The sequence below is a fragment of the Pseudochaenichthys georgianus genome, chromosome 5 (genome assembly GCF_902827115.2).
Source record: "Pseudochaenichthys georgianus chromosome 5, fPseGeo1.2, whole genome shotgun sequence".
Taxonomy (NCBI): Eukaryota; Metazoa; Chordata; class Actinopteri; order Perciformes; family Channichthyidae; genus Pseudochaenichthys; species Pseudochaenichthys georgianus.
The window spans coordinates 34027138-34052117 of record NC_047507.1 but is presented as its reverse complement, the minus strand read 5'-3'; the positions used below and the strand labels follow the sequence as shown (position 1 = coordinate 34052117).

Genomic DNA, 24980 nt, shown 5'->3' with positions numbered 1-24980 from the left:
CGGCCCTGCACCCTGATGATACCTGCCATGGCTGCTAATGGGGCCTTCGTCTTCAATGGCTGCCGCCAAGTCGCCTCCACACACTGCCAGATATCGGGGGCGAGACGAAGGCCGGCAGCGCCGGATGCACCGGGCCGTAAAACCCCTGTCGAAGGCGGCTTACTGGCCTCAGTGGCAGCGGTGGGGGGAGCGGTAGGCCCACACACTCCGCCGCCAGGGTCATCACCGCCGGGAAGCCCAGACTCGCAGACCTGTGTGCTGGACCCTACTGGCCGCTGGACCCAAAGGTACCAGACAACGAGGCGTCCTCCGTGAAGTTCGTGAACGTGGCCACCCGGCCCCTCGGGATGGCGAACACGAATGGCACCTCGTCATCCTGTTCACCCATCTCCACCACCTCGAGGTCCTGATCCTCCGCCTCCTCCGGCGGGCCGAACTTCACCCGGAAATTATCCCCACGATGTCGGCGGCTTAGCCGAGGAATCATCCGGCAGGCGTTGCAGGCCGGCGACTGGCTTAGGCCGTCCTCGGCGTGGTCCGGCCCCAGGCACTGGAAGCACAGGCGGTGCGGATCAGCCCCCGCGATTAGACCAGGGCATGTCGGACAGGTCCGGTGTTCGAGGAGTGGTGAGTCCATGCTTTTCTTCTTTCTTACTTTTCTCGTCTTACTGCTCAGGTTGTTCAATCCTGCTCGCTGAAGAGAAAAGGATGACAGTCAGGAGGCGAGGCCTCCTTTTATACGGTGAGATGAGAGCGCATTCAGGTAGGCCCACCCCGGGGCCGGCTACGTTTATAGAAGTCTCAGTGGATGAATGCTTGTATGATATGATCAAGGGGTAGTACCCAGAGTCCAGTAGAGGGCGGAGCCTGTGAGAGATATAACTCTGCCCCTACCAGGGGCGGATCCACCGGGGTGGCAACTGCCACCCTAAGAAATAGCCTTGCCACCCCAGTTGGCATCTTTGTTTTGAAAGAAAAGTTGTGGCTCATCGGACATTTATGAGAGAAAATCTCTAATGTCCGAGTGCAAGTGAATGCAGCAAAAGACGCGAGCCTTGTAACCTCTCCCCCGGCCCTGGCGCGAGCTTGGAAATATGATTACCTGAGATTTTATTTGAACGGGGGGACAGCACAAAACGAGAAGCATTCGGACCCAAGCAGGCGGAAGGAATGAGGTATTTGCGGGCTTCAATGACAGAGAAGAGACATTCAGCATTGAATCAAAACACACTAACGCTGTTGATCTTAATCGGTTTGTGAGGCGTTTGGCTGAACAACATGGTAATCGTGGAACTACAGTACCATTCAGCTGTAATAGGCATGCCAACTTGATGCTTTGCTCACGGATGACTCGATGAGCATAAAAAAACTGTTAAAATGATGACCTTGTATGTGTGTAAATATTTTTTTTCTTTGTGGGGGTCTGCCCCCAAAAAACAGTTTTAAGTCCTGAGAAAGTCAAATAACACGTAAAACTACACTGCCCAGCCAAAAAAAAGTAACCACCTTGATTTAACTAGGCCAGTAGGTAAGGACTTTCCACTGGATAATTTATGTTTTAGCTGAATACACGTTTTTTTAACCCTAACTGATGCAGTTAGTCACTTCTTTAATGTTTGTTCTTTCTGATGTAAAGTCAAGGTTGTAACTGTTTGCAATAAAGTTGTGGGGCGCTGAACTGTTCCTTTGAATCTTGATACATGATAGTAATTACTTTCAAAGCTACTTTCAAATTTGAAGGAGGGTGAGCAAGCATCTTGAGGAACATTCATCATTAACTCCTCCAAAAAAATGGTTTATTCAATAATAAATGAATATGTGAATCATAACAGTGATTGGCAGCTGATAGGAATAATATGATTGTTAATAGTATCATATTCATACAGACAAACATCAATGAGACAGTTAATTAATGTACTTATTGCAACAGTCTTCATAGATTTGGTACCCCTGCTGGTCTAAGAGTGAAACAAACTTCATTAAATTAAGTCTGCCACCTTATATATGTATATGTAAGGCTTTACTGATGTGCCACAATAATGTCACCTAATGTTATTGAGTTAAAATATTAATATTGTGGCTTTCCAAGTTAACATTGATTGATATGACTGCAATTAAATCAGCATATACTTCTGCTAGGGGATGCCACCCTCAAAATCTCCTGCCACCCTCTTGCCACTCCATGAATATTTGTCTAGATCCACCCCTGGCCCCTACTAATTTACAAGGCAGTTCTTTTTTACAATTTTTCAGACAGACAAGTTAAAAGACCATCAGAAATATATGTATGTATGCTGTAATTGTGACCACAGCTTGAAACCAAAACGTATTTTTTTCGTCTGCAGCAATGACGAAGAAGTTTCAGTTTTTCATCATTTCTGTAGCCTGGTTTTCAGGTTCTGGTGGTAAAATTGGATATTGGTTGGTTGTTTGCTGTACATGTAGAACCTATATGTCACATTTACACTGCAACAAAGCAAGGCCAGTACAATAGACCATACACAATTAGGTGCATATCTATTGTTGCCACTGTTTTGAAAATAAACCAGTTAGCTTCAGAGCGGACTGATAACTCATCATGCTGTCCTGACCTCAGCACAGTTCAAATCATCAGTCTGGATCAGTGTTTCTTCATCTGCAGGCTGGGGGCAAAATGGTTCATCGAGCACTGGCTTGGATTCTCATGACAGGAGCAGCGCCGTCATGACAGGAGCAGCGCTGTGTTTTAATGGCAGATGTTCATAAGGAAGAACATTAATATGACATTTTTTATTGTAGCTCAAAAATATGCATAAAAAGCATTCCAACACTGCAGTGCTTAGATTATTATTTTATGTCACATCATCTGACAAAATCAAACCATAGCCTTACACATGTACACTCATTCTACAATGAGTCTGACTTTTGAGAAAAGCCAAAATGCCTACACAGAAGAACTAGACACATCTTATGTGACACTGATAGACGAGGCTTCTGCTTTTAATATGCAGTCTGTGTAGCCATAGTTAGTTTAAACACTAACAAACGTAATAAACCACTTCAGGGAGAGTAATGGACAGATGTGGAAATGAAAATAATGAATAATGAATAAAAATAACCAATACAAATCAGAGTGTCAGTGTTTGTCTTTAACAGTTCAGAGCAGCTTCTTTCAGCAAAGATTATCAATCTGATTTGGACTGTAAAACTATGACTGTCTCTCTCTCTCAGACTTGGAGAAGGCAGTAGTGTGTCAGAATCATTATCTCCAGTATTTTTCCATTTCTTTTTTGCCAGATTCTGCAGACTGGACGATAAAATCCAGATGTGGTTTGGTTTCAGATATAGAGCAAATCTGCTGCTCTGGTGTGTTGATCCACTGACAAAACGGACGCCTTTGAGCAGACTGTGGTTATCAGGAGAGACAATGCACCTGAGCATATACACACAACAGCTACAGCAAACGGGACTAGGACATCTTAACTTGGATCCATCATGAGTTATTAGATGCTCAGATGAATACTGATTAATTAAACAACAGCATTTGTGGTAAAATTACTGATTCTATGATGCACGTTGCTTCATCAGATTCTGAAATTTGGAAGTGCATGGTATTGTTTGGCAGTGTGAAAAGCAGTCAGGGTATGGTATAGTCAAGCATATGTTATCCATGTATCATTAACAGATTTATAATTTACAATCACAGATTTTCAGATGTTTTCAGACTGCCAACTAATTCCATGATCTTCCATTAAAAGTAAACTGTTCATTCCCTCTTTGCCTATCTTTTAGGAATATCTATTATAAATATATAATTTACTTTAACATCACTAAACCTGGCAAAAAAAACTGAGAAAAGACTCCTTAAATTATGACTTCTGGTGATGTTAAGGGTGGGGGGGGGGGGGGGGGGGGTGGGAAGGACAAATTGAGGCTTACAAATATGAGAAGACTGATCAATACCTCCATAATCTTCAGTGTAGTTAGCTATGAATCTTCCAAAAACCTTGTCCTGGACATAGTTTCTACAGTATAAACTGTGCAACAGTACAGTAGGCCCACACAAACTGCAGAACACCGAGGCTTTGGGAGCACTCAAAATAACTTAAAATGATTTAATTCCCATTTAACCTGTTATGGGGCTTTTTTCCCCCCGTTTCTTTTCTCACGAAACTGTGTCTCAGGGCTTCTTAAAATGTAATAAACTATTCATGTGTCCTACTCATTTAACGGGAAGAAATTCAGCTAACTGATGATATGAACCATGTTTATCCAAACAAAACACAAGTAAACCGGAACGAAGAAGAAGAAGAAGAAGAAGAAGAAGAAGAAGAAGAAGAAGAAGAAGAAGAAGAAGAAGAAGAAGAAGAAGAAGAAGAAGAAGAAGAAGAAGAAGAAGAAGAAGAAGAAGAAGAAGAAGAAGAAGAAGAAGAGAAAATTCAGTTTTGAAGAGAGATTGGGATGCAAAAAGAAACACAACGCAAGTAGTATAGAAATATAACGCCTACAGAAAGGATAATGTTGACCAAAAACAGGTACTTTATCATAATTTGTGGGAATTTCGAGAAAGAAAGAAAATAAATAAATCACAATTTCAGTTTTATTAGAACAACATTGTGAAGTCCACTTAAATAATTGCATAAAGAAGCAATTTTACGAGTTCCTGAAGTCATGTTAAGTGTTCATTTAAAACATTTGTCAACCAATTATAGCAATTGTTTTTATTTAAACTGAAATACTGTATCTTTCAAAATATATTACACTATATTCCACACAATACTTCTCACAGGGTTATCTGTTTGGCACAGTTTGGTACCAAACAAATAAAAAACAATAGTTGAGAGAGATTGAGGACAAGCAGAATATGAAATAGATCAGAGTGACAGATTATTTTAAGAATTGCTTCCAGTTCAGTACAGGATACGACCTGTCCTGCATATACATATAGATTTCTGTCTTCAAACTGAACATTTTAGAGATAAAATAAAAACAAGCCAGTTTAAAAAGGGATTTGATGATTAACAGGGTGAAACAGAGATTATTTGATGATTTATCATTTGTAATCCACTTGCTTTAACACAATGAATCATCTTCCCCTCTAGCGTAAAAAGCACCTGGTAGAAAATTAATGATTAATATTATTGCTGAGTAAACCTCCACAGACCAGACTGAGCCCAGATATTTTTCATCAGTCACAGCTGGATGAGAACAGGTGTGACTAATACTAATCATGGCTGTGCTCCAAATACAGGTGGGCGGGCCAGTGAGCTCAGCACAACCAAATGAAATGCAGCCTTTGTGAAAGTAATGATTTACAGTAAATGTGTGCCGTGAGAGAGGCTTATTGTTTGTGAGTAAAGAGCAGACTGAGAACAAGTGTAACTGAGGGAGTTCAGCTGGACCACAGCCGTTTGCAGTTTCACATTTTCTACTTTAATAAACACTTAAACTAAAACAGGCAGCTTCATCTTGATATCCAAAATTAAATATGGAGAGCTGGACTGAGCCAAACTGACAGCGTAAATAATTAACAACTCACTGGCCGCCAGGTTTCAGTCCAGAAACACCGGTCATAACAAACCAATTACGTTATCTATTTAAGTCAACTCTAAATCACATTTGATTAACTTCAGTTTAGCAGACCTTATACTCCACATGGCAAGGGATTTGCTCCCATTCAGCCACAAGAGCATTAGTGATGTCTAACACTGATACTGGCTGGCACAATCTTGAAAAAAATTAACTGATTGCGATTATTTTGACTGTAATTGCACTTTTGACATGATTTGCGTTTTCAGAAGAATAATGATTAGTCGCATTATTATTGAAATATATTATAAAATGAACATGTTTGGATTTCGTAAGAGCATATGTACCAAACATGGATTTTGGTTGTATATAATGTTTGACTTCTCTGCAGCACCACAATACTTTATTGATATATTGGATTTTGGGGAGTTCAAAACCAAAAAACAGGATTAGGATCACTTTGATATCCGATCAGATCAGGAAATCCAATCCAAGCTTTAATCTGGATCAAATCTTCAAAACGGGTAGTTCAAACCGACAACACAGGATTGGGATCAGTTTGATCCCAACAAACTGGATTATCCTGATCCCACCAGAGGGGTGGATTTCCAGTGGATTACCAGAGCGAAATGTACTGTACAATTTATTTTAAAATATGTTTCAATTTAAATTAGATGGCAAAGTTTGTTAACTGAAATAATACACAATTCTTAGCCTTCATGGGAAATACATTTTATTTTTTCCATTTTTGCTCACGTTTGTGGTGGCCTATTTTTGTTTTCAACCAAATGTTGATGACATAAATGTTTATGCTCATGAAAGTAACACAGCAAAGATTGTCAATCACAAATGTAATTTAGATTAAAGTAAAAATATCTTCAACAAAAAAAAAGTCCATCATCTGTCATCACCTTTCAAAAGTAATTGTGGATAACAGATGTCTCTGCAACATGGTCTCTTGTCTTGCTTGTATGATTTTTCACATCCACTAGATGGCGATCGGTAGGATTAAAGCACTGATATTCAGTATCTATTCATCTTGAAAAGTCGTAATCTGGATCAGGCTGATCCTATCCTGAATTGCTTTGAACTCCAGGGACAAAATCTGGCCGACTTGTCTGATCCTGGATCACAAAAAATGGGATTTCAAGATCGGATCTGATTGAGATTAAAGGTTTTGAACTCCTGGGCATCAGCACAGGAAAGTTACACAATTCCCCTGGCGGCTCTTATCTTAAAAAGCATTTGGTGATCTTCATTGGAAAGGGTTTTCATGTGAAATACATTTATTATTATTATAATTAAAAAAGTCCCAGACTCAGCTTTAAGATGTCACCTAGACAGGACAGTCCAAATACTTCTGGCCAGAGAAGCTCACATGATGTTTTATCACAAGCAAAGTCAGAAATTGTACATAAATGTGAGCATACCTTTAGTGAAGCTTTGATGTATTTCACACAATTCCTTTGATTAATTCATACTGATTATTACAAGTATTAACTAATTAATCACCAAGAGGTTGATCCCTCTGGTTATTCCAGATCATTGGAGATGATGCGGCAGAACTTGTACAGTTTTGTTAGTTCTTACCCAGAGAGGAAACTGCTAAATGGCTGCAGGTCGCTGGCATCGATCACCACATTCAGATCACTGATGGTCTTCTTCAATTGCTCATCCTTCTGCAGGACAAAACACATCGTCAACTCCTTCGTCGTTTTCTGTAAACCAGTCTGTTTTCAGAGTTAATTGTATCTATCTTTCATGAGGAGTGAGCTGGAACAGACAAAATAATTCCATAATCTATAGCGGATGATAGTTAAACTTCAATAAAAGCTACAGTACATTATAAGATTCATTATTTTAATACATTAAATACAAAAGTAAATACAAGCAACACTAGAAGATATATATCTGGTGTACCTTATAAACTGCCCTAAACCAGAATGTGTGTTTTTTACATGTTCTCTTGTTTGTACCAATCAAACAAACAAGATACAATATTTGTATTAGTGATCTTTAGTGTCAGTTAGTATGTTTCTGAACTTTGGACAAAGAGCCAGCTTTTATTGTTAGTCTAATGCTAAGCTATGCTTAGCTAGGCTAACTGCATCCAGCTCTTTACTGAGACAGAGACAGAAAAGGTTGAACTTTTCCTTTAAACATCCTTCTCTATATTTTTGGAGCCATAAACGATATCAGTACAACATCTGTACAACACTAACATAACATTTTAATGTTACTGGAAGTTGAACTTGCTCACATCATGTTCAATGGGGGGGGGGGGGGGGGATATACTATAATGTTTAATGATAGCCAGGGAGGAGGAGAGATTCAGAGAAACCAGCTGTTCTGGTGGCCCATCCAGGCAGAATAACAACCAGAAGACGCTGGACCAACATAAAGCAGGTTTACAGATTTCCCTACAATAAAACTAAATTACTCCTGACTGTACATAACAGGATATTGACTGCTTTTGAAGGTCACCCATCTTTTTTTTAAATATGTAATGATCCAAAATGTGCTTCTGACTGGCCCAATGGGGAAATCTATCCTTTTTTTGGTTAAAGGTTCCATGTCATGGCCATTTCTACTGATCATAATTCCATTGTTGAGGTCTACTAGAATAGATTTACATTGTTCAATGTTCCAAACTCACATTGGTTTCTCACAGCATCTCTGTATAGTCTGTGTATTCACTCTCTGTCCTACATGGCTTGTTGGAGCTCCTGCCCCCCCCCCCTCCCTGTGAGCACTGTGCTCTGATTGGTCAGCTCGCCCACTCTGTTCTGATGAGTCCACCACCGTTACAGCGGAACATCAGTGATTATGTGTTACAATGGCATTTGTTAGCAACCAGAAAATGACACCAGTAATGACAAACAGATGAGAATGCTGCGTGGGGTCTGGGTGACGTGTTGGCGGGACGTTTGCGCGGACAGTGTGAGCTGGGTTCATTTCCTGCTTGCTGCGTGGGGTCTGCGAGACAGCGAGACATCGTGAATGGGCGCGGGAAGGAGGGGGTGCTGAGGGGGCTTCAGCACCCCCATCTGCGAGGCTCCACTAGCACCCGCACCCCCTAACGCGGCGCACCTACAGTGTAAGCGCACTAAAGTTTCGCCGCTGCGAGGCTCCACTAGCAATTTCACTAGTTGTTGTGACTGTAAAATATCATGTATAGCTGCTTGTGTTTAGACAACATTTAACGAAAGAAGGGTTCTGCAGAAAAACATGTTTACATTTCTCAAAGTAAGGTATAAATAAAAGGATTGTTTTTGCATTGTTACTGTAACTCGGGCATCATATTTCAAAGGATACCCAGCTCTAACTGGAGGAAATGATACAACATATTTCTGGTGCACGAAACAATAAGAGGTGACGAGTAAAATATGAAAAAATGGCAGTCCTCTAATATTAACTTAGTCGGAGTGACCATAACATGACAAACACCAGCTCCCAAATCGGAGGGTCGATTGTCAGTCCCTGGTCCCTACAGTCGAAATGTCTGAGAGTCTTTCGGCAAGATACTGAACCCCACATTTTCCCTGTAGTCATTGTGTGTGATTTCTTTAGAAGTCTTTTTGAGTTTGGATACAATTGCAGCTAAATGTAATCAGTGTTTGGAAGAGATGACCAGTTGTTATTGTTGCCAGCAGCAGGATTAACCCAAATACTACTTGCCACAATTTCTTCTTCCAAGACAGATTGAATGACATTAAAGATGCAATTTCTTTTCTGACTAAATAAAAGGAAGAGTGCATTTTATCCCTGATCGTTGTAAGTAGCTCTCTTTCGCCCTCTGATGGGTGGTTCATGAGTGTGTTACCTGAACCCTTCTCAAAACAGCTGGTCTTTTAGTATTTGTTGTGTGCAAATCTACAGATTTCTAGACCTACCACTCAGAAACAAATTATGCTTGATTCAAAATGAAGTGTCAATGAAAATAAAAGGCACCATCAATTAAAAGATGAATAGGCACTAAAGTGTGTGTGCAAATAATACATGTGTGTGAATGCATTAATGTCTTATTATTCACACAGGTCTAAACAAAAGTTTCTGAAATCCGTGATAACCGGATAACATTTGGCACTAATAATAAGTATACTAGCCTAGTTACTGGAACAAAGATAAAGTTAGGATACACATAAATAAAAGAAATGGCTGAGGGAATTCTTTATCAGTCTTTTAACACTGAAAACAAAAGACAAGAATAGAGAGATATGGATTAAAACCACAAATACTAATATGCTGTTTTTGTCTAACAGAAACTTTATGATTGAAAACATTCAGAAAAAATTAAAGATCTAATCAAATCAACTCCATTTGTCCGATGCCTTGGTGAGGGGGTAATGATGGCCACATCGTACCAGAGATTCTCTGTTTCTGCAAAGGATGACTTGAACAATGACATGTCTCACCTTGACTGCAGAGAGCAGGAACTCCATCTGGAAGACCAGATCAGAGCAGACACCCGATACACAGAGCTGCTGGACCAGCTTCTTCTCACCTATTGGATACAAACACACCAGTGTGAGTACATTATTACATAAGAGACCCATTTAAAAAATTGCTCTGGGAGTTTTCTTGTAAATAAAACAAAACTTAAGTGTACATCCTGTGTTTCTCATCAAAACATATTGTGCATGTCCTTAAGCTGTAACAAAAGTGCTGAATGCACTTTATTCTTCGAAATATTTCCCAAAGCATGCGTTTTAAATATTTTAAATATTGTATTGGTTAAACTCATGTTGACATTATAACATTCTACAGCTTTCCTGCCTTTATTTGTTTGCTATTTCTCTTGCCGTGTTATAACTGCCATATGTGGATCAGTGTAATAGTGTAAACCAACAGGATGTGATTCACCATTGGTCAATAGAAAATTATTTTCAAAACATTGCTCGATAGCACTACTGGGGGTCAAATACTACACAACGTACCTTTACATTTTCAAAATGTGTGGCCAGGATCATTATAAGACTGGGAACAAGGTACTAACCTCTAATAACACTTCGGGTAAAAAAAAAGTTGAAATAATTTACTGCACATAATATAGAAAGTAATGTTCACATCATTTTTCTGATTCACTGATTAAAGGTGGGGTATGTAATTTATTTCAGAAACATTTTTTGTTATATTCCATGGAATGCTCTTAACATCCAGATAGCAATAAATATATGAAATGCTTTGACAATAAATCCATAAAAAAAATGTCATCTGTGGAAGCTGTCGTACTGTAAAAAGCACGACCAATCATCTGAGCTGGCCCGGCTAAAGTAACTGGATGGCCTACCTGCCTGTCAGCCTTCCATCTGTGCACAAACTTATCTCGTGCCCTCATTGGTCATGTGCGCGTTCGTGTGTGTTGGAGGAGGGGCTCTGTAAGGAAGTGGCAGATTCTTTCCGGTTGTGTATTTTCAAATTCTAGCGCACTCGAGCTGGTTTCTCCAAAATTACCTACCCCACCTTTAATCACTAAATCTATAAAAGGCTATTGTGTAGATAGCGTGGTGCTCATACTTTTTTTCAGAGTCTTGGTGCAGCTTTTCAGACTGATGCCATTCATCCGTGTCTGCAGCTTCAGATCCTCCTCCATCTCCTCCACCTCCTCCTTAAGCCTGGACAGCACCTTCTCTTTCTCTGCTCCATGTTTCTGTCCACAGATATACGACCTGTTGGGACAGGTGACAAGCCATTCATTTACTGTCATGATGGTTGAGCACTTATTGAACATGTTCTACTTAATCTGATGCTTCTGCAGCACCTAGGTATACTTGTATGTGTACAAATATTACAGTTTGAAAAGTGAAAACGACTGTGAGAGAGATTTAAACTTTTAAAATAAAAATGAAACTCACATTGCATCCTGCATATGTCCCCTGAAGTTGAACGATATGTCCTTGTGGTTGTCCTGCAAGTCTTCAACTTCAGCCTGGAGCTGCTCGATCTGGGCTTCCAGCACTCGCACCTCCTCAATGTTCTCCTCGCTCATCTTCTCCATCATCCTGAAGGACAAACACAGACTGAATAAATACAAATCGTTTAGAACTTTCACTGGCTGAAGTTAGACCAATACATACAATACAATCGAAATGGCCAATAAGACCACTGTCACCAAATGACATTAGTATTGTACTTTACATTTGATACTCTGTAACAAATAAAATACCTGTGTTTTTACTTCAGTCAAAAAGTATTAGCATAATGTACCTTGAGTAACCATTATGCAAAATGACTAATTTCAGAATAAACATATAGCAGTACCTGGAAATACTTAAGTAGGGTACAAGTGACGCAAAGTAAAACTTGTTTTAATGTAATGTCATTAACGTTACATTACGACTTGTTTATATACCTGGTTAAACTTAGAATTAAACAGGCTGTTTCCCCCACATTAGTTATGAATGCATTTCTCCTCCTCTCAAAAGTTTGCTGAACATATTTAATTTATAAAAGAAATTCACTGTGAAGGGGTTAACGTTTATTTTGTATTATTCACTACAGTAACTTTAGAGCATTCTAGCTAGCTAAACTTACGAAGGCTTCAAAAAGACACTAGATAAAGTCCAACTGTCAAGTCTAAAGTTAACTTACCGTATTGGTCTTCTTTATAATGTAAATTGAATTAAATAAAAGTGAATTTAGTGTATTTAACTCTCTTTTCCTCACTCTTATTTCTGACAACCAAAACAATTTGGAGACTCGCGCCCTCGGACCTTACCACGTTCCCCCTAGAGCAGGGGGGAGAAACTATTTCTGTGAGAAAGCGTCACACGGTTTTCCTATCTAGAGATTCAAGAACTGATCATTTTAATGTAAAGATCTGTATTTTAAAAGTACATTAGCTATGTATTATTGTTAATATGTACTAAATAAAAAGTTGTTCAAGCTGGAAAATATGAGGTTCCCCTTTACATCGAAGCCGTATCTGTCAGCTGTTGGTAATCCTGAATGATTACAACGTTTTTTAAGCTAATTAATAAAGATAAACAAATATTTCGACATGATTAACACTGATAAATAAATAATTGTATTTATTAATTTACCGGTATCCCTTTCTGCGTTTATTTTCGTTTTTTCTAGAGCGGTTATTGTATATCACACAGCGGAACGTTTCGCTTCTGCGGAAGGGAACAAGCGCGGAAAGGAAAGACTGCAGGAGTGCAACCCCGGACAGATTTACCGGTAACACCAGCTGGATACATGTGAGGTAAACATTTGTTGGTTTTTCTGTCGATATAATTTAAATCAGTGGTTTGATCTAGAATCTTCGTCTCAGTTATTGGTGAATTTATTTAGATAAGGTGGTTTATTTAGACTGTGTACCGCTGTCTTAGTTCCTCCTAAGATTTCGAACTTGAGGTTTTTTTACACAGGGCTGTCTCTGTCTTACTAGCTGCTGGCTCACACTCACCTGCAAATTGCACTATATTTGCTTAAACACATTGTTTAAAAAACTTCTATCGAAACTGTATATACTGACCTAAAGCGTATTCATGTATACCAGCGTATACCACTGTTTATACTGTACATGTCACATCTTTAGTCTATGCACGTTTAATATCATACATTCATCAGTTTGTTTCTGTATGTAATGTCTACTTTTAACATGTTTATGCTTAACACCTCTCTGTGTATGTTATACTTATGCTTGCACTGCCTACTGTAACTGTTACTGTTTAATCAATCCATTGTTTTATTTAAAGGGCAGAGTCACCATGAGACCATTGACCATGAGTCACCATTAGAAATGCCAATTAATCTACACTCAAAAGTGTCATTGAGTACATTTCTGGTTGATTCACCTGTTATTGACCTTTTAAACATATTTTTGGCATTTTATGTTACATTAAATTGCACCCATGCATGTTGTATTGATGAGCTACTGAACAGAGGACTGACTGCTGGTGTTTGTTGTGTGTGCAGTGACAGTGTTGTCGTGGATACAGCGAGATGCAGCGGCTTTATGTTGGTGGGTTGAGCCACACAATCACTCAGAAGGATCTCAAAGATCGGTTTGGAAAGTTTGGACAAGTGGAGGATGTGGAGCTCCGGACCAGGAAGGACGACGAAGGTGAGGAGTCAAATGCATGGTTGGACTCTCAAACATTATAATTACAGTTAGATATTTAAATTACATTTAATTCTGCTCACTATCATGCTGTATTTTATGTTGCACACAATCTAGTATCCACCCTTGTCAGTCATTATTTTGTGATATTTAGAAAAAAAATCTGTTAGTTGCATTTAGGGAAGCTCTTATAGGTATTTTCGCATTTTGTAGTCAATTATATTGTAAAAATTACGCTTATTATCGTTTGAAAGACACTTTTCTAGTACTGGTTATTGCTATAAATTATTTTAATTTGTATTATTTTTAACCTGAATGTGTTCTGACTCTTGTTGCAGGTGTTCCTTACAAAACCTTCAGCTATATTAACATCAACATTACAGACGCCGACCTAAAGAAATGTAAGTGAACTGAGGCATCTGCACATTGGGTATCATTCATCCTTATTCGAATGAAAACAGGAACAAATACTTTCAGTGTGGGTAGATAGAATACTCTTCATAGATAATGTTCAGTATCTACAAACAAAAAATAATCGGATAAATGGCTGCACAATACTGGTTCTGGAAAATTATTTTAAAATGTTGATTTATTGTAGTGTGTTTAACCCTGTGTTTACCATACCTGACGTCAGAGCTTGCGTTGTATCATCAGTATGAGATCAGTCCGTTTGCTCTGCAGGTATGACGGTGCTGAACAAATCCAAATGGAAAGGAGGAACTCTGCAGATAGAAACGGCTAAGGAGAGTTTCCTGCACAGGTGCATTCACGTTCACCTCATCATAAAAGTCTTCTCAGTCTAACATTAACTCAATCACTATGGGGCAGGAGGAAGTTGACATATTCAACCACCAAATTGAACATTAATTTGTAATATTTATATCTTTAGACTGGCTGAGGAGCGGCAGACGGCAGAGCAGCAGCGCCTCCTGCCGCCTGCAGCAGAGGACCAGAAGCAGAAGATGCTGGACTCCCTGAGCAAAGCCGGCGTGGAAAACTTTACCATGAAGGCAGCGGTGCCGGGGACAGAAGTACCAGGACACGAGGTACACTCATTTACAGCTTTATTTTTGGTGCCAAAAAATAACTAATAACAGCTGGTCGTGTAAAAAAAGTTCTTTCTTGCCCACAACTCTACCCAATTTAATATTTTCTTTAACTGGTTTAGCTGTTTTAATCAAAGTCATTGACATCTAAGGCAAATCCTGGCAAAAAACATTGTTCTTCAGGCAGTAGTTCCATGACATGTGTCTTTTATACACTCTTGTCTTGTAAAAAAACTCAAATACTTATATATAATATGTAGGTGTTTAATTTCGTAAACTTTGTCTACTTGAACCTGTATTCTTTTCCAAAATTACTAAAAGTTAGAATAAGATAATGCCTCATTTGCATATTGTTACATACCATTTTTGAAAACTTGTAACATATAAGTAATTACCAAAAAATCAACTGTTAACTTACCACTCTATTCGCCTGTAGTGTCTCCCATGAAAGCCCAAAAGCAACAAGAAGGATGAGAAATGGGAAATATCTGCTGTTACTGTTTGGTTGTAAGATTCATTAGTAATCAAATAAGAAGACATGCTGTTAATGTCTGCTATTTAATTATTGCTGTGAAAATGGGTTGGATGGAGAAAGTGATATAAGAATAAAGGTGATGACTGTCTTCATGTGCTCTCTGGTTTCAGGACTGGGTGGTGAGTAAATTTGGACGCGTGCTGCCTGTGCTGCAGCTCAAGTGTCAGAAAGGCAGCCGCGCTCGAACCCTGAAGTACGACCCGTCCAAATACAGCCACAACATCCGCAAGCTGGACCGCCCCTCCGCAGACCAGTCCGCCTCAGACCTGCCCACCCCGGTGAGTCAGCTGACCTGGGAGCTGCAGGGGGGCGATGACGACATCAGCAAGAAGAGGCGCGGAGAGTTTCCCGCATACGAGCCGCCGAAACGCAAGAAGAGCCGGACAGACGCGGTCAACTCACTGAAAGCTGAGGGCAAACCCAGGTAACCATGGGAGGTTTTCCACTCATCCGAGAGGTCCACATGTTATTTTTAGAATTCCTGAACGTTTCAGTTTGTTTCTGTGATTCCCAGATGTTTTCAGTCTTATCTTAAATTCTCTGGAATCTCTTTTAAGGTCCTGCTGGATTGTCAAATTCCCCAAATCGTCCAATGGTTTCTGGGCTTCTCAGCTAATTCCTGACATGACATATTCTCCAAGTTATTTTCAGGATTCTCAAAGTCGCAACCATGTTTATTGGACTCCCAAATGTTTCTTACGGTTTCTTCTCATTTCTGACGCCTGCTGGTCTCGGGTAATACACATTTCAAAGTCCTCTTCAGGATTCTCAAAGCTCTCCATCAGTTTCTTGGATTTTCAAATCTTTCTTTCTTTTCTTAAATTCTAATAAGTTCGTCCTCGATTCCCCAAACTTTATAGCTGGCTTTTGATTTGCTGGGATTCTCAGTTCCTGCTGGTTTGTTGAATTAACAATTGCTCACACTGATTTATTTTATATTTTGTTTTAGGTGGCTCCTATGATTCTCATTATCCAAAAAATGTTATACAATTACAGAACCCCATAAATAATAAAGCCCTATTTTTAAGCTATCGGCAAACATCAAACATGTTTTACGCCAAAATAGATTCTGTATTAGGTAATCAGTGCCAGGTGGGAACAAAACAGAATCACGTGGGAAATAGAGTCTAGAACTATTTCAGGTCAACTTAAGTCAAGATCACTCAATCAAGTTCCTGGAAGTGTAGAAGTATGAATATGTTTAGTCTATTGAGTATTTATATTTTTTATTTTCATCCAAGTGTTATTGTACCCCTATCATCATCACGCTGTCTCCTCTGTTGTTTTCCTGTCAGACTGAAGCAGAGCGTGGACCCTGTCGCTCTCACAGAGGCTCCTCAGGTCACCAACGGGCCTAAACCCCCCAGCGCAGTCAGACCGGCTCAGAGGAAGGGGCCGCCTCTTACTCTCAGTGACATCGATTCAGACGACGAGATCCACAGAATAGTGGCAGTCCAGAGCTCCTCCCATAATGCACTGCAGCAGGAAGAGGACGAGGATAAGCTGGAAGTGGTTGGACTGGATTATTTGGTGACGCCGGGCCGTGCTCGTCAGCAGCAGAAAGGTGACGGCCGTGTTTCAAACATTAAGTCCATCTTTTGAGAATTATAAATCTTTTTTGCATTTGTCTTTTAAAGGAGCTTCTAAGAAAATCTTATACCAATATTTATAGTTTTTTATTTATCAAAGAAATTGTGACCATAATATATACTGAGCGGGACATTTCACGGTAAGAAAAATAACTTGTAATGAAAACACTGCAAGTATATCTTTGATAAAAAGTGAAAATATTATCTGATTTATAGAAATGATATGTAAAGGAATGAAAATGGGGGAATGTATTAAATTGATAAATAAATAAGAAATCCTTTCTTTTTTATTATTATTATTGAAGATGAACCCATTTTCTTTTATGTGTGTATATATACAATTGGTTCAATTATCGTTTCTTATTTTTATATATATATAGCAGTTATTTAATAAGAAACTATAATTGAATGAATCAAAAACCGTTTTTTGTAAATGTTGTTGAAATGGGACAAACTGTGCCAGAACAAGCTTCTCTTTGTGATTTCAGGAGGTGATGAAGAGGAGAATGACTACGACTCTGCAGACACAGATGAACTGTTGGCCTCCAGGAAACCCCCTCCTCCTCGTTCTTCTTCTCCTCCTCCTCCTCCTCCTCCTCCTCCCCAGGAGAGACCGACCCTCACGGCAGGAAACGTCTCCGGGAACAACACAGACAGGAAGAGAAAGACCAAGAAGAAAAGTAAAGCTGGAGAGGAAGAGGACGACTCAACAGATGCTGAAGAACCCTCCTCACAGAAGAGAAGGGATGCTGGGAAATTAAGTTCTCAGAAACAAAGCAAGAAGAAGAAAGTCCTCCCTGTTGTAAAACCATCTTCCTCAGAATCAGAAAGTGATGATGAGGAGGAGGAGGAGTGTGAATCCGCTGATTCCAGTTCAGATTCTGATTATGAAGCCATGTTCTCTAACGTCACTCGTCTGGAGATCTCCCTGGCTGATCTGCAGAAGCTAGCTGAAGAATTCCAGGATACTTCTGAGACTACAGCTCCCAGCAGCCTCAGCGTCTCTGAACAAGAAACTAAGCCCCCAAAGAAGGGCACCACGCCGGAGGAGATCCTCGCCGCCCTCATGGAGGACGACAGCAGCGAGGAGGAGGAGGAGCAGCAGCAGCCGAAGAAGATGAAGAAGAAGAAGAAAAGGAAAGCAGACGCTACAACCCAGCTGCTGCCGGCCTTCAAGGGGACGAAGGCGTTGAACGAGGGGTCGGAAACAGAAGAGGGACAAAAGGAGGAAGAGGAGGGAGAAGGAACTGAGGTTAAAAAACTAAAGGTGGACCACAAAGCAACTGGCAGCAAAATGAATGGACAGAAACACACAGAAACCGAGAGCAGTGAGGATGAGGAAGAGGAGGAAGAAGAACCGAAGAAAAAGGAGGCAGTGGTGAAGAACATGGCTGAGAAAGCTGAATCAGTTTCCTCCTCCAGCAGTGATGAGGAGGAGGAGGAGGAGGAAGAACAGGAGAACAAGGGGAAGGTGTTCAAGACCATGGCTAAAAAAGCTCAGAAAGAGTCCTCCTCTTGCAGCGATGAGGATGAAGAGGAAGAGGAGGAGGAGGTGCTAAAGGCAAATCAGACTGTTCTTACATCTAAAGCTACAGCAGCTTCATCCTCCAGCTCCTCCTCCTCCGAAGACGAGGACGAGATCCTCCCTGCTAAAGCTGCAGTGAAAGCAGCACCTCCCCCTGCTCCTCACAGTGAGTCCTCCTCCAGCGAGGAAGAGGAGGAGGAGGAGGAGGAGGAGAAGCAGGCTCCTCTCCGGGTCCCGTTAGGGGCTAAGGAGGAAGAGGCGCGCCAGAGGAAGGCCAACATAAGGAGGCTGGCAGCTGTCCAGCAGAGGCAGAAAGAGACGGAGGAGAACAAGAAGCTGATCCAGGGAGCGCTGGCCAACCTGGTGAGGAGAGCCCGTCTGGGCAGAACGGCTTGAGCTCTAGAATAAGTTCAGGTCTTTAAGATGTTTAGATTTAGATGAATTGACCCAAAATGTGTTTTTGTTTTTACAGCAACTTACACTTAAAGACGGTACACCAGATGTTGACATGAATTAGTGTCCCAGCTCTCAACAGTGAGAGTGAGGAAGAAGGAACACAAAGAAATGATCATATAAATGAATGAAGCCACTAATTGAAAACAATTATTAAACTTTTACAGAGGGAAAGTTGACCTTGGAAACTTTTCAGATGAATTAAGTTTGCATTAATATGAATTGTATATTATAATCCTTTATAGACATTTTCAGTGGTTACGTTGGCAGACACAGAGGAACATTAGCATGCAGTCTGGCTTTTGGAGGGGTGTACCTTTCTAGTATTTGTTTGTGGTGCAAAGCCACAAACAAGCAAGTTATTAAAGCTCTAATATTTAAACTAAAAGGTATAAAGATTGAAAACACACCGATGTACCAACTGAATGTGTCAAACAGCCATACCTTCAGCCTGGTGGCCTTCATCAGAGCAGCATTAAACTGAGCATTGTCTGTAACATGGCAGCGTGTCTAACACACAGCATTTCCCTTCATTAGGATGCTCCAGCAGCAGGAGCTGGGAAACACATCGTCTTCGGCTCTGATGATGATGATGATGATGATGATGATGATGATGATGATGAGGAGGCTGACAGTGATGATGAGCAGCAGACAACTTCAGAGATCAAAACGCCAAAGAAGACGCTGTTCCAGGACAGCCAATCAGAGACCGAGGCACCGGGTCATAAGAACACCTCGACAAAAGAAAAGGTGAGAGAAAAGTTACTGATGTTATTAATGTTCAGAATCTGCCCATGAATTTATGTAACATTCTGTATTTATTCATTATCAAAAACAACATTCAATCAGGAATACTCAGAATATGTATTATGGGCCATAGTGTCGAGTGACAATCATTTAGATGTTCCAATAATATCAATTCTGAATGCCTGAAACACTTTTAACCCTAATAATCAAAAATGTAAGAAATAAGAATTATTGTTGAAGTTTTCTACAGTCACCTTGCTGTCCTATGATACTAGCCAATAATAGAAAAGTAAACATTTACCTTGTAACAATAACCTAAAATGTTATGTCCTTAAAGCTCTATAATTGTTCCACATTTTTACTGAATATTGATATTTTTAATATATTTGTCAGTAATTGTAAATATTCCAGCATCTTGACAACACTAATAGCAACACATCTGAAATCAACTCCTTAATCATCTGTTTTTGAACTGTGTGTGTCTGTGTGTCAGAAGCTGTCGGGAACTCATCTGTTTGGCAGCAGTGAGGAGGAGGAGGATGCTGATGAAGAGGAGGAGGATGGCAGCAGGTTTGACATCAGGCCTGAGTTTGAAGGTCGAGCAGGACACAAGGTGAAAAAAGGAGTTCACACATATATCTGTTTTCATTATATTCAAGTTCTATATATTATTACAAATGACATCAATGGCAAATCAATAATTGCTGGGTGTGTGTGTGTTGTCCAGCTGATGGCGCTGCAGTCCCGCTTCGGGAAAGACGAGCGCTTCAAGATGGACTCCCGCTTCCTGGAGCAGAATGAGGACAAAGAGGAGGAGTCAGGTGAGGCTGGGGGGCTCTTTGGGTATAGCTTCGAGCTAGATAGTTCCTTCACCTTTCTGCAGAGGTCAGGTATGCTCACGCTCATTTCCTTATTGGTCCATTTGTCCTTCTCCCACACAAGATTTATTATTTTTGGACAACATTTATTTTTATTAATTTCATTTTCATCTTGTTTCTTTCTCAGATAAGTATGTGTGGGTGTATTTTTGTAATTGATCATAAAGGCTCATTCAGGAGCTTTCCAGTCGTGAAGCTAAGAAAATAAACGTTGTCTTTAGGTTTGCGTCAAAATATGAGTTGTTGTCTAAAGAAATGAATACAGTAACTTCTCGTAAAGATTTGGAATTTTCTCTGTCAGTGCGAGAAGATATTTAGGCTTGAGTAGAACTAGGCTTAAACATATGCATTTATGATGTATAAAGAGAGTCGTATTGTAACCCTGCTGGAGACATTGTCCATCTGGACCACTTATTGCACTGAAGGGAAAGCTGTGAACTCAACTTCTTGTTAAATAAAGCGTGGGTTTGTGATTCAGAGAAGAAAAAGAGCGGGACCGAGGAAGAGGAGGCGCTGGAGGAGGAGAGGAAGAAGAGCCTGTCCATCCTGCAGAGTGTCCTCGGCATCAGCCAGCACACCTCCAGCAGCAGCAAGGCCACCAGCAAGGCCAAAACCTTCAGGTAGCACACTGACTCACTCACATTCACACAATGTGGACACGTTTCATCTGAAATAGGAAATAAATCCAAATAATAAAATGTGTGTTTGCAGAGATGTGTCAGCGCTGCACTACGACCCCAGCAGAGAGGAACACGCTGCGTTTGAGACCAAGACAGAGGAAACCAAGAAAGAGAGGTAAACTCACCGATCCATGTCATCTGCTCGGACTCTGACCCAAATAACTAGACATCTTTTATAGGTTTAAGTCTGCCAAAGACAAACCACTCAAATAATCCAATCCAAATGTACAAAAAGGTCATCTTTACCAAATACTTTTATGCAGGAATGAGTCCTTAAACAAAGAAATAAATTAGTATTTTACAACTTCTTGATCCCTAATCTGGATTTCAATGGATTCCTCAAAGGGGTACATGGTCAGATGCCCAGTACTCGAGTTGAGGGGGGATGGCATCCCCCCTGAAATAAAAACGGTCAAAATCATCCCCCTTCTAAAACTGCCATTCCCCCTTTCCATCCCTTATGTAATTTTATCAATGAACTGGTATTACTGCAATTTCAACATTAATTTTGCGCATTTTGAGTAAAATACTGTGGGCAACGGAGCATGCACACACGCAATGACATTTTTAGCAAGTCACTGACGCTATACTATGCGAGTGCCCTAGAGGGCGCCAGAGCGCCGTGATGCGCCTGTTTGATCGATGCCAGAAGCGCAGGTAACGGTCATCACAATGGCCAAGCAACCAGGAGGACAACGCGATCTGAGGGACTTCATATTTAAAAATACTAAAAATAACATCTCAGGTAAGCCAAGAATCAGTAATCTTAGTCATTACTCACTACTTTAGTCACCAAAGGTGGAATTTATGGACATAAGCAGCAATAACAACTTAGTTTGGAGTTATACGTTTTTCTCTCGTGTTAGCTAGCTGGTAAGACTCAAAAGAAAACTGTTGATGAAATGATACCACCAGCACCAGAAGAGCTGAAACCCCTCCTTCAAGCAGTGAACACTCTAGTCATCTCCACAGCTGAGTGTGAACGTGAACGTGGGTTTAGTCATGGTTTAGTCAGATGAACATTTTAACCACAACTAGAAGCATGGTAAAAAGCATGTCAGCCTTACTTTTCATCAAGTGTGTTGGCCCTCCACTGAACAAGTTCAGACCAGAGGTATATGTCAAGACTTGGCTTCAAAGCCATTGCTTAGCTAGCAATCCGAAAGCAAGAGCCAGAAAAAATTGAGACCAAAAAGCATGATTATTAAAATCTTTGGAAACTTCTATGAGATGGGGGAGAGTGGAGTAGGCAGCCATTGACAACATTGGTCCTATTTTGTATTATCTGTATAATCTTTTAATATATTTTCATATTTTGTTAACAATTTCAATTTGCACTTAATGCCCTGTTAAAAAAAAGTAACATTGGGAATGTTAACATCAAATATTTGTATTTGAACTGCAATAACATGCATGTTGTTTTAGGAGTATAATAATTATCTTTATGCTGGTTGGTCTCCCACCCTCGGCGGGTTATCAGCACAAATGATGTCCCCATATGATAAAATCCACCATCCCCCCTGATTTTATTTTACAACTTGAGTACTGCAGATGCCTGAAATACGTCGAGGTTGTCTTGTTCTATTCTATGAAATAAAATAGGTCCCTGGTTGAAGCTTTTACAGTATGTGCCTTTTAAAAACGGCGGTTGCTCACCAGTGGCTAAAAGGTTGCTGGGAACACACTTTAAAAGGCTTGTTGAGTTTAAACTCACGGCATGTCAATCTTCCCAACGTATTATATCACCACACTAAGAGGAAGGACTTTTGCAGAGGGTGAAGTCATGTGACTGCGGTGTTGTTCAATTTGTTCCTAACATATCTCTTTCACTTCTGCTGATTTCATTGACTCTTAAAAAGCATAAAAGGTGTTGAAAGTATTTTGAAGATGATCTTGCTGAACAAAACCTGTATGCAATATAAATGTTTGTTTGCCCGAGAGCTTATTATCTGCAATAATCCAAGATCTAATAAAAAAAGATCACAATGCCTTTTTGTCGAAGCAACCAGGGTTATAATAACTTCCAGGTTGTTCTCAAATAAATCTGTCCTCCCCTCCGCCTTTTATTATCAGCTCTCCCTGTACTTCTGTAAAACGGCCATGTGATCTGATGTCTTCACAGTAAGGCAGCCAGGAGGAAGAAGAGGGAGGAAGCTCAGAAACTCCCGGAGGTTTCTAAAGAGATTTACTACGACGTGTCCGGTGACCTGAAGGCCGTGTTCGGTCAGACAAAGGAGGAGGGGGAGGAGGACGCTGTTGCTGTTGCAGAAAAAGAGGAGACAAACTGGGACCAAGAGGAAGAAAAGAAAAAAGAGCAGGAGGAGGCAGGAGAACAGGTCGAACAGCCGACCCCGGAGTCTTCGCTCCTGTCAGCTGAGAAAGAGGAGGCGACAGGATTTAAGTTCTCTTTCTTCGGAGACGACGCAGAAACAGGAAGTGGAGAGACAGGTAGGTCTTATCTCAGATATTTACTTTGACTCTCAGAGAGATGATTTCTTTTAATACTTTTTATATATCTGCCAGCTGAGTACAAGATAGAGAGCATCCAGGCGCCAAAGCTGTCATGGCAACAAGACCCACGTTTCCATGACAGCAGCTCAGATGAGGAGGAGGAGGAGGAGAAGGGGCAGGAGGAAGAAGAGAAGACGCAAAGCAACGTCATCGCCAAAATGTGAGAACATTCCGATTGATTCCTGTAAACTGCTCTATGTATTCAAATTCCTCTTTTTGTTTGAACTATTATTCTAACAGCTTAAAGTAGAATTCACCTGCATGGATAGGCCCGCTATCAGTCTGTTTCTAAACTGTGTCTGTGCACAGAGAGGAGACTCCAACAAAGACCGGCCTTTTCTTCTTCTACCCTGAAGACAGCAGGCTGACCGGTAAGACGAAGATGACACAAGAAGACCTTGTATATAATATATATATATATATTATGTGTGTGATCCCACAGACACTGTTAGATGTTTGCCTGGTGGAAAACCTACAGAGCAGATAACAAAATGATTCTGAAATGTTTCTCCCTGTGCTTCCTCCATCAGAGGGTCCCAAGTTGTTCTGCCGCCCCTCTCAGCTGGAGGAGCAGAAGGAGCAGTGGGAGGAGAGGAGGACCGAGCTCAGACAGGTGACCTTCAGTTTCAACTTTTCAGCCATTCTGTCATTTAGGACAAAATAATTCAGAGCTTTTCTTCTACTCGATAAAACAGCTGGATTGTATTTGTTGTCAATATGCTTAGGTGTTGTTTAGCGCTGCATCTAACGATTATTTGTCATTTTTGATTAGTCTTCCAATTTGTGTCCATAAAATTACACAAAATATGAAAAAGGCCATCTCAGTTTCTTTGAGTTGAAGATCTTTACATGTTCATTTTGATTTGTACATGTTTACAGAAGTAATGCTTTGTTAACATCAAACTCAGAGTTGAGTTTGGGAACATTTGTTAAAGACATTTCTATTTTTTGTTTCTACAGGAGTATCGCAAGAAACACAAGGATGCCCGGAGGAAGCTGAAGACCTCTGTAAAAAGCTGAGGATTATGGGAGGTGAAGTCTCATTGTTTGGGTTTCCCCTCACTGGTATGGACTTTAGGAATATTCATCTCCTTTGTGCCGTTTCGTGCCCCAGACTGGTTTCCACAGTCAGCAGGAGAGACACCCACTGGGAAAGTTCAAGATCATCTATTACTTTTTAACCTGGGAAGTACTTCCTCTTGGTCCGTCTGGTTTTGTTTCCTTGTTGGTTTACTGCTGCAAATAACCTTGTGGACAATCAGCAGAATGAGCCAATCACAACTGCAGAGGACCAAACCTGTTCATACAAATGGTTCAAATGCATAAAGAAGAGTTTATTAAAACTTTAATAAAAAACAATTGTGCAAAAATGTATGGCATTTTTTTTTTATTCTGTTGATTTCACTTTGTTTGTTGAAATGTATTGTTTATTTAAATGCA

At 40.3% G+C, this 24980-nt stretch overlaps 2 protein-coding genes across 6 annotated transcripts in view; one reads left to right on the top strand and one right to left on the bottom strand.

Annotated features, from left to right (window-relative positions):
• Window positions 1–12635, bottom strand: part of cenpp (centromere protein P) — a 139407-nt gene extending 126772 nt beyond the window's left edge. The window contains exons 1-5 of one of the 4 annotated variants that reach the window (XM_034082284.2): window positions 12552–12635; window positions 11364–11510; window positions 11026–11177; window positions 9924–10012; window positions 7099–7187 (exon numbers count right to left, since the gene is read on the bottom strand). In XM_034082284.2, coding sequence (XP_033938175.1) covers window positions 7099–7187; window positions 9924–10012; window positions 11026–11177; window positions 11364–11509 — 476 coding nt within the window. In that variant the 5' untranslated portion in view covers window position 11510; window positions 12552–12635. Of the gene's footprint in view, window positions 1–7098; window positions 7188–9923; window positions 10013–11025; window positions 11178–11363; window positions 11529–12099; window positions 12207–12226; window positions 12264–12551 lie in introns of those variants that run through there. The other 3 variants (XM_071203211.1, XM_034082285.2, XM_034082283.2) reach the window with 3 other exon arrangements.
• On the top strand, window positions 12635–24912 carry nol8 (nucleolar protein 8). Of its 2 annotated transcripts, none has more exons than XM_034082277.2 (18): window positions 12635–12715; window positions 13432–13579; window positions 13915–13977; window positions 14258–14336; window positions 14466–14622; window positions 15268–15581; window positions 16453–16721; window positions 17235–18634; window positions 19262–19474; window positions 19968–20084; window positions 20199–20292; window positions 20828–20969; window positions 21061–21144; window positions 23152–23477; window positions 23553–23700; window positions 23850–23911; window positions 24071–24153; window positions 24501–24912. In XM_034082277.2, the coding sequence occupies exons 2-18, from the start codon at window positions 13459–13461 to the stop codon at window positions 24558–24560; spliced, it is 3732 nt and encodes a 1243-aa protein (XP_033938168.1). In that variant the 5' UTR covers window positions 12635–12715; window positions 13432–13458; the 3' UTR covers window positions 24561–24912. The 2 variants fall into 2 exon arrangements, with proteins under 2 accessions (XP_033938168.1, XP_033938167.1); XM_034082276.2 differs by having other exon boundaries at window positions 19965–20084.
• Window positions 24913–24980: the final 68 nt, after the last annotated feature.

What these genes read in the sequence shown, in the direction of transcription:
- nol8 (XM_034082276.2), top strand. Translation starts at nt 13,459, where the DNA reads ATGCAGCGGCTTTATGTTGGTGGGTTGAGCCACACAATCACTCAGAAG. An exon ending in AAGGAGAGTTTCCTGCACAG is followed by an intron (nt 14,337 to 14,465) that starts GTGCATTCACGT and finishes TTATATCTTTAG; the next exon opens with ACTGGCTGAGGAGCGGCAGA. An exon ending in CAGAAGTACCAGGACACGAG is followed by an intron (nt 14,623 to 15,267) that starts GTACACTCATTT and finishes CTCTGGTTTCAG; the next exon opens with GACTGGGTGGTGAGTAAATT.